At 33.9% G+C, this 12,294-nt stretch overlaps 1 protein-coding gene and 2 long non-coding RNA genes across 3 annotated transcripts; 1 reads left to right on the top strand and 2 right to left on the bottom strand.

Moving 5' to 3' along the window:
• LOC120215300 lies at positions 1–1,742 on the top strand. Its single transcript, XR_005524929.1, has 3 exons — positions 1–494; positions 1,163–1,571; positions 1,675–1,742. It is a non-coding gene; the product is annotated as an uncharacterized LOC120215300 (long non-coding RNA).
• On the bottom strand, positions 1,459–3,336 carry LOC120215301. The gene is made up of 2 exons (XR_005524930.1): positions 2,438–3,336; positions 1,459–1,733 (listed from the first exon to the last, which is right to left on the bottom strand). It is a non-coding gene; the product is annotated as an uncharacterized LOC120215301 (long non-coding RNA).
• A 1,796-nt stretch (positions 3,337–5,132) lies between these two features.
• On the bottom strand, positions 5,133–6,668 carry LOC120215299. The gene is made up of 3 exons (XM_039213017.1): positions 6,029–6,668; positions 5,485–5,567; positions 5,133–5,311 (listed from the first exon to the last, which is right to left on the bottom strand). The coding sequence occupies exons 1-3, from the start codon at positions 6,251–6,253 to the stop codon at positions 5,245–5,247; spliced, it is 375 nt and encodes a 124-aa protein (XP_039068948.1). The 5' UTR covers positions 6,254–6,668; the 3' UTR covers positions 5,133–5,244.
• Between the last annotated feature and the right edge of the window lie 5,626 nt (positions 6,669–12,294).

The following is a 12,294-nucleotide window of genomic DNA, read 5'->3' as shown; positions in this document are numbered from 1 at the left end:
TTCTCTAATTATACTTTACTCTTTGTTCTGTGTAAAATCAGTTCATAGTAACTTCATTCTTCAAAGCCCCTTCATTTGCAATGGGTTTTTCAGTTTTTAATTTTGACATGCACTGATATCCTAGAGTTGAATCTTTCTTGTTCATACTTCATGGCGACCAGTCTTTCTAATCAAGCTAATCTATGTGTAACTATCTGGTTTCCTTTCCAATCTGTTTTCTTATTAATATCATTGTTGGATTTTACTCTTTTCATTTATTTTCCCCTCTTTTATCCCTCCCACATTCAGGGCTTTGATCATCGTTGAGAGATGCATTTTTCTGTTCATTTCTAACCATTAGGACAGGTGAGGAAGAGCAACCGATTAACTCACAGTCGCAATAGCTGATTTCCTGTGTGGCAAGTAGAAAGTGGAACATAATTGTCTCTCTACAGGGAGAACATTGGTGAATTCTCAATGAACAAATGACTCGATGGAGTTCTTTCATTCTCAAGGTACTTTCCGGTGCTTTTTGTTAATGTTCTTTCATTCTCAGGGTACTCTCTCTTATAACAATAGATGTTCGCAGATGATGCAGCTCCTCCTTTTTCTTTTCGTTATGGTAGTCTGCATTTTGTCATTCTAACCTATTTTGCTCCAATGCTCTGTAACGACAATGTTATCGGGACTCAAGTGAGTATAGGATATATACATTTCTTGTAGAAATTTGGATGATTTCCATACTCGTGTTTGAATATGCGTCATATTTGTATTTTAGGGAAAATAAAGATTCATGAAACATCTAACCCGACTTGCTTAGACAATGAAAAGTTTTTAATAGATTCGCTTTCGGTGTTTTATAATTAGATTTGTATGTAGTTTTGAGATGCAATTGAGATTTTTCAGAGTTATACATATGTTACCCTTAGTGTGGCTACTGCCTTATACCTTTCGTACCCCATCACCACCACGGTAATGTTAATTAACCTCTTCACTTTGGTCGGCTGATTGAAAACTCATATATTGGTCTGGATTTTTTAATGATTGTAAAATCATTCCAAATGGATAGATAGATAATTGTTTCCATCCATTTATTTTTATTCATAATCATACAATTCGGAATTATAAAATCATGTGTTTCTGCCATGCCTCATCTTTTTCTTCCCAGATGTTATACTTGTAGGCTTCATATAAGTGCAGTTTTTTACCAACTGCTAAACTTACTTTCTCTTCCACTCAATGTCCATCCCCTTGGTACTTCCCAGTCAAAATACAGCAGATTCGCCAATGCCAACTGTAAACAGCCATTCCCATGTTGATTCCAGGGCAAATTCTTCTACCAGCCCGAACGGCAATAGCTCGAAATGTTGCCCCCTGAAATCAATCTGATCATCAACGAACCTTTCGGGAATGAACTCTTCGGGGTTGTCCCAGATATCAGAATCCCGCCCTATTGCCCAAGCATTCACTGCAATTCTGGTCTTCGGGTATATATCATAATCTCCGATCCTTATTTGGGACGCAGTTTCCCTTGGAAGAAGAAGTACAGTTGGAAGATGTAATCTGAAAGTTTCTTTAATGATCATGTTGAGGTATTTAAGTCACTGACATCATTTTCTGTTAGTTTCCTTTCTTCCCAACGCGAGTTCTAATCTCATTTTGTGCTTTCTTCATCGCTGTTGGATTCCTTGCTAGCTCTGTCATGCCCAGATCATGGTAATAGCACTTGTGTCGATTCCAGCTACGAATATATCCTGACGAATATGTCCTGATAAACAGTAAGTAATTTGGGAGCAGAAAAACAAATAATATGATATCAACTTTAAATAAGATATGTAAAAAAGACAAGATATAATGTGTTTCAGTCTTACGTACCTCTAATAATAATTAACTATAGGATTATGAAAAATAATATCTTATATATCCTAAATTCAGTATCTATAAAAATATGGAGTATCTCGCATCATTTTCACAATATGCTTACAAACCGATCTTGTAATGTGAATCTTAAAGTTATAGAAGTGCAAAAGAATTTGAGTCGTGATGATGGGAATAAACTGTTATTGTTGGCCGTTAGTCGTTTAATTCTTCCCTTGTGGAGGAGAGTCGAGTCAGTAGATAACGGTCGTTGACCGATGCTTAACAGGACGGAGATTATGTGTACTTGATAAAAGGTTCGAACCTCTTTTAAATTTTGATTGAATATATTTATAATAACTCTTCACAGATGATGTCAAGCATATAGTATATTTAATTCAGAGGCTTATGTCTCAAAGATACGCTTCTAAGAGGTCATAACAAATCAATATTTTAAAGATCTTGACTAATGAAAAATTAGTGATTTTTAAAGATAATATCAAAAGTTCAAGATAATATTTAACAAGAATGATGAAATTAGACTTGGTCACGTAATTTCTACAGAAATATTGAAAAGAAAACTAGAGGTTTGGTTACTTACCATGAGGATTGCCTGATATGATCTCTGGTAAGATGAATAGCACTATTCTCGGTTTGATCTTTCTCCATTCTCAACAGTACATTGACCATGTCATCTTCGTTGTGCACAACCGTTCCAGATTCGAGATGTTCATCGATAACCTGCTGGAAAACAGCATCAAGTTCACGAAAGCTATCTTCAGCCTTCTATGGAGATCAGTAAACAGTCAACCACTTTTCCCACATATGGGAGAAACCGAAGCAAAAGCTCCCCATATTTTCAACCTCAAATACCAGTTTCTGTAGCTTATCGTTATCAGTTCACTCCCCTGAAATCTTTTCCCGAAAGCAATTCTAAAGATTGCTAGCCGTGAGCGAAAAGGAAGCTTTGCTGAGATCGACTGGATTAGCTAATGTAGCCGACTCCGAGATCGATTTGATTAACGAATCGACCTCTTCTTCCTACGATTTAAAAGATTGCACCCTTTTCATGCTGAAAAGCTCAGTAACACATAGTTTTCGCTCTCTCTCCAGTAATGTCCGTAGGGTGCGAAGCAATGTCTTGGAATTTAAGTAAGCCTTTTAGGGCCAGTTAATGGAGGTCGATTGCAACATTCGAAGTCGTGAGTTTTCAATATCTCTTCGCGGTGATGGACGACGATACGAAGACGGTCGGCGTCGAACCAAGTTGAAGAAGCAGCCGGCCGTATTTCTTGGAGAGTTTCCATGTTGACGTGTGGGAATGCACCGAGTTGATGCAAGTTACCCAGAAGGAAGCTTGGGGGGCTTGGAAGATTACCCTTTTCGTGGTTAACTTCTTGATGATTAACCATAACGAAGAGAGCAATAAGAGAAAGGGAATCAGCAACATTGTTTATGAGAATCGGGGAAGAAGACTGCAAATCAGGAGTTTGATTTTCTTTCTCACTGCAAATGATTAAAGAATCAGTACTCTAGTATAACAGACTTCTAACGATTCTGTCGGTATTAATAAGATTTAGGGTAAATTCTCATTTAGTATCCTAACTATTACTTTTATTCAATTTTGATCACCTAATTATTTTTGTTTCAAATCACACTTAACAGAACATTTTCGTTTCATTTTCGTCACCCACCGTCAAAAATTAATGGTGATACCGACGTATTACCATAAGAGAATGACACATAATCATTTAAAAATGATGTCACGTCAACAGTTCTATTATTTTTTAATGATAGATGATCAAATAAAATCAAATTATATGATTTTGGAATAAAATATTGAATGACCAAATAGAATAAAATGATAATTAAGTACTAAACTTATAGTTTGGCATACATTTAATAAGTATGGAAGCTCGGAAGCTCAGACCACAAATCAAAGTGAAACTGGGCCACAAAATTATTGTACTATTTTTTTTCCTTTTTTTGAATATAAAAGAGGCAAGTGGCCACTACAAAAGGGAGATTAAAAACGAATAAAACCAGGACCATGCAGGACCATGCAAGATACGGATCAGGTCATCAATGGTTGTAGGAAGTTTGGCAAGGCAGTTGGCCGCGGCATTCGCTTCACGACGAATGATGACAAAGTCCGGCAACCAAGGCTTCGTCATTGGGCAGGCAATAGAACGAACAAGGCCGATGGAACTAGAATGAGCCAACGGAGAAGAAATAAAGTTAAACGCTTCGGCACGTTCCAAATAGGTTTAACTGTCTGGCGGCACGTTCCAAATAGTGTCAATGTTAGCAAGCAATGAGCAATACCTTGGAGGCGGTTCGAAAAAGAAAAATCGCCAATTGTGGATTAGTTTGTTCTCACGGTGTTCAATGAAAATTTACTTTCTTTAGATTAATATATATATATATAAATTATTTTTCACTAATTGATAATTTTTTTAAAATAATTATTATAAATATTGAATATGATAAAAATATTATTTTATTAAAATTAATATTATTATTATAATATATTAAAATAATATTTAATATTATTTATGTTAATATTGTTATTAAAATATATTTTTACAATAAATATATTTATTAATTATTAAAATAAAAATATAATATTATATTATTATAATAAATTAAATATATTATATAACACTAAAAGTATAATATTATTATTAAAGTTATCAATAAATATATGAAAGAAAGGGAAAATTAGATGAGTGATGATGCCAAGGGGATGACTTGAAGGGAAATTCATATAGGAGAAGGATTCATGTAAAGGCAAGAATCAAACATAAACTGAGTAAGGGAGGCAGTAATCATTCTTGATTCCTTTTCTTTAATTTTCCCCCTTTTTTCTAAAATGAACCGTCAAGGCTAAAACTACACCTTTCCAGTTTCTTTCACGGATTTCTTGTGCGAGGAATATTTGTGTTTGGGCAAAGGCCAAAACCACCTGCAAAAAAACATTTCATCTCATCCCAACGAAAGGAAACAAAATTACAACAACTAAAAGCTTACGACTAGAACAGCAAAACGTTCCAACTTTTGTTTTTCCTATTTCTAATTGTTACTGTTCTTTTCGAGGCACTTGCAGTTTTTCTTTATGGATTTTCAATATGAAAAGGCAACATTAATTCGAAGCAAAACCTTCATCGATTATAATTCTTCTTTATAGATGCAGAATGTACAATTTAGATGGTAGAAACAGATAGATAGATATACCAAATTATCTTTTGTTAAAGCAATCAGAATGTCAATATCATCAGTGGGAGCTTAACCTTGAAAGATGCTCTCAAGTGGCTGAAAACAATCAGCAATAGTTACACGTTAATGACCTTTGGGCCATGTTTAGTGTATTGAAGATACAAATTGATCACGAATTTGTTAAGGTCGGAGCTATTCTACATGTAAAGCATCACCTGACAGAACCATCTCGTCTTTAATTTTATAATCCTCTGAAAACCTGGACAAGATGGTGGCAACTTAGGTCAATAGAAGGTTTCATTTTAAATTTCTGTGTTGAGCTATAGTTTTACATACTTCTCGTCTTCTCTATATACATTAGTGAATATAAATTACAGAAAAGATAATTTGAAAATAGGGAGCCTTCCATGGTGCACTGAATGGAAGAGATACCTTATCTGAATTCTCGGCTCAAATTTGGCACCCCATTTCAATTGAAAACCGTCACGGCCCAATTGACATGTTGTAAAACATAACTGCAATAATCATTTAATAAATTCTTCATAACTAAAATATATGATAGGATGAATAAAAAACAGACAAAAGAAGCAGGTTTTACTGCCTGTTTTCAAGGTTTGACATTTAGTGATCTCATCAACTAGGGGAAGAAAATCTTAAATCCGGGTGCCATTCGATCATAGATCAGCTTTTGATAGCTCAATTTACTCCAGTAGTTACTATAACAGATAACACGTTTGATATTTAATGGATTAAGAACTTTTTAAATTATATTCTACAATGGAAACATCTTTTATGAAACCTAAATAGGATTATATCATATGCATTCATACGCTATGCAGCCATACTAAGGATACAATATACATATATATATATGAGAGTTATGAACCTAGTATGTACGTACATATGCAATTACAAGATATGGGATGTAATATATGATTCAAAAAAATATTGGACTGAATAAAGTTAAAGAACTTACCATAAAACATGAAGCCTGAAGCTTGCCCACTTCCATTGCCTCCAAACAAAACAACAGATGGTTAATGTAGATCCGCCAATGAGACAGATTCCAGCTGAAGCTAAGAGATGGAAAAGAGGACCAGGGGGAATTAGATACGTGAAATAAATATGAATCATTTAGTGAAAGTATTATGAACTTCAGAGAGATTAACATACAATTGTGAGTCAAAGCTCTTGGAAGCATTCAGTCCAATTTCAAGGACCGCATAATAGATTCAACTGCCAAAACACATGTGCATGCAGAAAGATATTGAGCAGCTAACTGAACCCCATAGAAGAGGAGTTTCAAACAAAAAAATAGTACCATGGCTAAATCCAAAATTGATGCTACAACCATGCTCTCTTACACTAAATTATGATGATATTTAAAATACAGGGGCCTTCCCATTGGCAGACAGCATGCCATTTTTCCTAACAGCAATCTTTTTTATGATTATATAACTAACAGAAATTATCCAGATGGTATAGAATTCATTTATAGATATTCAAAAAGCAAACAGCACAAACCTGAGATTTATAGTGCCGAGTCTCTGCAGGCAGGGTAAAATAGTGGCAAGAACAGAGGAATGAAAGCCTTAACCAAACGACCAATTATATGGCCATTTAACATCAAGACCAATTAATTCACCTGAAAAGACAAATTTATATTAAAATGAGGCAGGACCGGTTGCCTAAGAAAGCACAGAGCACAGAGCAGTAGAAATTGCAAAATAATCAACCATGCATTAATACTCTATCATCCAGACAGAACAATTCAATCGGTACACAGATGCAAATTATAAGTTATGTAAAATTTCAAGCCAATACGCAAGCACGGGATAAGATGGCTGCATTCAATACCATGCCACAGGACAAAATGTTGCAACATGGTGGCTTATAACAATGTTACAATGCCACAAGATAACTTCCTTTTCATGTGTCATATCATTGCAATGATGTGACTAAGATTTCAATTGTAAACACTACCTGCAATGCGATATCAAAAGTCTTCTAGCAGCTTGATATCATGTCAAATTTTAAATGCCTGTAAGCTAGTTTCTGCGTTCATAGAATTGTTGCAAACAAAACTACAGTAGAATTGGAATCAGCATCCAGCAGAATTGCATGAAATGTAGTTTGCACTAGACTAGTAGTCAAAAGATAAATCACCCATGCATTGCTCTCAGAACAAACCATCAAGTAACTGCAAAGGAACTGATGTAAAAAACCACCCAAAAGATTCACATAGAATGAAATAATGTAATTTGAAATGCAAATTACTACCATGCAGAGTCTATTGAATGGATAGCATTGATCAGTCTTTCAGAAACAGCTCTATGAAGAATAAATCCCTTTTCCATCATCTGATTCCATACTTGACAAGCATTAGAGAGCTTCTTTCATGTATGAGCCCTCCAATTATCAATTTGAAAGTTGTCTCATCGGAGAGAGTCCGTTACTCTGCATTTCTTCATATAGATGTACAGCGTCATTTACTCTGTCAGACTTGCAAAACCCATTTATGAGGGCATTGTATGAGATCACATCAGAGTCAATCCCTGCATTATCATATCATTAAAATACCCAAGCCATTTCAACTTCCCCCTCTTTTGCACAGGTGGTCAATAATTGTAGTATAGAAAACATGATCAGGCAACAGACTCATCCTGACCTATCAAGAAGGGTTCTTGCAATATCAGAATTACCTTTGTTAAGAAAAGCTTTTATAGAGTGAATGTCACCACGTCAGGTGCAATCCCCTTCCTACCCATTTCCTCAAACAACTTGTAAGCCTTTCCAATACTACCGTCCTTGCAAAATGTTTGATAATGGTATTAAAGAAACAACATCAGCCAACCCATCCACCTCCATCTTTTTCACCATAAAATATGCTTTATCTGGCTTATTAGCATTACAAAGCCCTTAATCATCTGGTTATAACTATACACATCAGGACCAGTTCCAATCCTCTCCATATTCTTTAACAGCTTCTCTGCTTCCTGCAACATAAGCTCATTACAAAAGTAATTCAAAACACGTTATATGTAACCAATCTGGCTCATGCCCATTTTCGTCATAAACAACCTGATGGCCTGAGCCTTATCAATTCTCTTTATTCTACAAAACCCACTAATCAACGCATTATAGAGCAAAGTACTAAATTTGATATTTCCACCCTTAATCATCTCAACAACAAGTCATAAGCCAATCAACTTCCACCGTCACACAGCCAACAGCAAGTGCACAACACGCTTTATTATAAGGATGAAAACCTTTCCCTACCATTTCTTTCTAGAGGCCAACAGCAACATCAAGCCTCCGGGCTTTACACATCCATCAATCATATATTATACGTTACAACTCTGGGTCTCTCCCTTTCTTAACCATGCTATGGAAAACCTCTAAAGCTAAATCTATCATTTTTTTCTCTACACACAAGATTCAAATAATGTTGAAGCCCAATATCGGGAACATAATTCAATCTATCCATGTCGTCTAAAGAAGCTGGATAAGATTAAAGTTTTGACAGAGCATAAAGCGGAGATAAAGCGAAAGTAAGTGAAGGGAGTGAGAGAGAAACCCTGAGGGAATATCTGGAAGTAATAGCGTTCGGCTAAGTCGAAGCGAGAAGTGCGGAGGAGGACGCCGATAAAGCGGTTATAATTGCCAAGACGCGGCAATCTGATTGGGTCATTTTGTTGAACAGTTTGATGGCTTGGTCGATGAGGCCGGTTTAACGAGCCTTGAGATTTGAACACGTTACAGTAGGCGGGTCGTGCCTAGAGCGTGATACATATCAGAGACAAAGGCATATCACATGGATCTTAAGGTACGTTTTTAAATAAGGTAAGATTATCAGTTGGAATAAAAGATTATCAATAAGATTATGGGAATGTTGTACTTGTATATTGATTAAAAAAATTTTAACCCCTGAACTTTATATAAAATTTTAATTATACTTTGTAAATTTAAAATAATTTAAGGATAAATTTATAATTTAATATTCGTAGAATTTTTATTATTTAAAGACAGACGAATGATATTTTTGAAAATAAAAATTAAGGGCATTTTAGTCCAAAACGCCGGTAATGTTACAATACCTAAGGGAAGAGGTAATGACATTCCGGTAATATACCCCAAAAAATCTACTATTGGTAATAAAACATTATCGGGAATGAGATTTCCGCCCAACCAAACATGGGAATGTGGGATTCTCATCCCATGAGAATCCTACAATCCTTAAACCAAACACCTCCTAAGAGATTGAGACCCAGCCAGAAACGATGCCGAAAAAGCATCTGGAGGAAAATAAGATGTGTTTGGTTGGCATGAATAGCTTGGAATTGGTGGGAATTGGAATCTAATTCCACCACTTTTTCATGTTTGGTTTAAGTTTTCCAAGGGAATTGGAATCTCTCGTGATTTCAACTTTCCATCAAATGAGAGAAAGTGAATTCCATCCAATAATGGATGTAATTCAATTCCCTTGTTGTAGGGAATTGAAATTTGACCATACTACCTTCATCAATCTTTTAGTAATTTATTTATATATTGAATAAAAATATTTTTTTATTATTTCGGGTCGGGTTTCTAATTTATATATTCGGGTCGGGTGAAACTTTATTTTGGTCGGGTCGGTTTTTTTAAGTGTGATATTCGGGTCGAGTTAGGGTTTAGGGTGAAAAATATCCAACCCGAAAATATATATAATTTTACCTTATATATTTAGGAATAAGTACAATAATATCTCTCTATATATAATTTTTTTTTTAATTAAGTCAATGTTTTATTATTATTTCGGGTCGAGTCGGATTTCTAATTTATATATTCGGGTCGGGTGAAACTTTATTTTGTTCGGGTCGGGTCGGGTTTTTTAAGTGTGATATTCGAGTCGGGTCGAATTTTTTAAATGTGATATTCGGGTCGGGTTTAGGGTGAAAAAATAGACCCGACCCGAAAAAAATATATAATTTTACCTTATATATTTAAGAATAATTACAATAATACCCTTCTATATATAATTGTTTTTTTCCAATTAAGTCAATGTTTTTATTGAATAAAAATAATTTTTTATTATTTCGTGCCGTGTCGGGTCGGGTTTCTAATTCATATATTGAATAAAAATAGTTTTTGATATATTTTTTGGTAACTAATTAACATACTTCGATTGGAATGTATCGAAATATTGCTCTATCTTTTGGTAACTTATTAACATATTTTAATTGCGATGATTTTAACTTATGATGTTTATTAGCATGATTTTTATAATTTATTGAAATGAATAATCGATTAATAAAATGAAATTTTAATATTTTTAATTTTTTAATATTACTACATGTAAGTTGTAAAACAAACTAAAATAAAGCAAAAAAATAAGAAGGGCAATTCTGTCATTTTACATTACTAAAATCAAATTCATCTGACAGTCTGCGAACCAAACATAATATAGAATTGAATTTCAATTCCATTTTCATTTCCTGCCAATCAAACAGAATATAGAATTGGATTTCAATTCCTGACAGATTCCAATTCTGTCATAAACATTCCAACGAACCAAACGCCACCTAAAGAATAAAGGTTGAGTGAAATGTTTCGATTTTTTTATTGTTATTTCGGCTATGGAGGAGGAAGGGGCGTTCACGATCGGGGGCCCAAAATATTATATGGTATTGGGTTATTAGATCACTTGTTTTGGGGCTGCCTTTCTGCTTTTTAGGATAAGACACAGTTGACCTAATATGATTTGACGTCCTATTTTAGTTATTAAATTATAAAAATTTCCAATTTAATCATTTAATTTTGAATTATTTGTGTTTTGATCACTTCGTTATTATTTAATGACCTTGTTGCATAATAGACAATACTAAAAGTATATCATTTTGAATCAAATTGACATCAAAATAACATTATTTTAGATTCTTATAGAACATATTTATTTATTTATTCTTTTCTTCTATTCTTTTTTCTTTCTCTATTTTTCTCTTAAGTTATCTAGATTTCAATCATCGTTCGTCGTGATCAAGTGATTGATTCTCGTTGAAGGCAACTGATGAGTCTCAAATTTTTTCACCAGATTTGTTTCCTAGTCCTTAACATTAATATCATGTTTGTTTAATAAAAAAATACTCCAAACTTCACAATATAGTGTAAATTGTGTTGTTTCACTTTTTCATACTTTTTTTGTTCGTCGTTAGAAGAAGTCCAAACAAATATATATTGTTCCTTACCCTAAAAGAATCGTCGAGATCTTCAAATAAAAATCCTAATCTTATTTTTGTTTTCAAAACGTCCACTTTCTATTTGTATTTCTCTTATTTCTCTGTATCTTTTATGTATTTGTATCCTTTTTTTTGTTTTTATAATATTTGGTTGATATTTTTTTTTCATTTTAATCACTCATAATTAGTTTTTATTATTGACTTGTGTTATCATACAATGATAACATGTCATCACCTATTCAATTTAAAAAATAAAATAAAATTTAGTTGAAAAATATGAGATATGAGCCTATATCCTCTAAAAAATACTTTATTTATTTAATCATTGTTCTAAACTCTTCGATTTGTTAAATAATTAATAATATAACATTTTGGATGAAGTTTAAATAAAAAGCCATAACCTAAAATTCAGATTAATTGCATTAATTGTGGAGGAAATATTAGGTTAAGCTATTCTAACATACACCATGCAAACAACGATATTACCCAAAAAATTTTGTGGAGAATTGGAAAAAAAATCATCAGACAATTCGTATGGGGTAAAATAGATGGAAAATGAGGATTACCATTAGTAAAATGGGATGAAGTATATCAAAAAGTATCGGTTGGAGGTATTGGATTTAGAAAGATAAACGAGCACAATGAAGCATTTATAATGAAAGTGACTTTTAATCTACTAGCCAAGAAAGACGCACTATGGGTTCGGGTTCTCAAGGTGAAATACAAATGCAAAGACGAGATACCGACTAACATCCGAAGCCAAAACTGCTCCAAACTATGGAGAGGGATAAGCATGGTATGGGAGGATGTCCGAAGCAACATAACCATAATAATAGGAAACGGGACACAAACCGATTTTTGGAGGACCAATGGATTTTAGAAGTAGGGCCATTTATAAACTTTGTCAATCAACGTGACCATGATCAGGTGGAAAAAACAACCATAAAAAGCATGACTAATGAAGAAGGTAATTGGAAATGGAGGCAGATTGAACACCTATTACCACTGCATATACTTATGAGATTGG

This window comes from Hibiscus syriacus, unplaced genomic scaffold (genome assembly GCF_006381635.1).
Source record: "Hibiscus syriacus cultivar Baekdansim isolate YM2019G1 unplaced genomic scaffold, ASM638163v2 tig00110114_pilon, whole genome shotgun sequence".
Taxonomy (NCBI): Eukaryota; Viridiplantae; Streptophyta; class Magnoliopsida; order Malvales; family Malvaceae; genus Hibiscus; species Hibiscus syriacus.
Note: the sequence above shows the minus strand (reverse complement) of the source record. Positions and strands in the feature narration are given on the sequence as shown.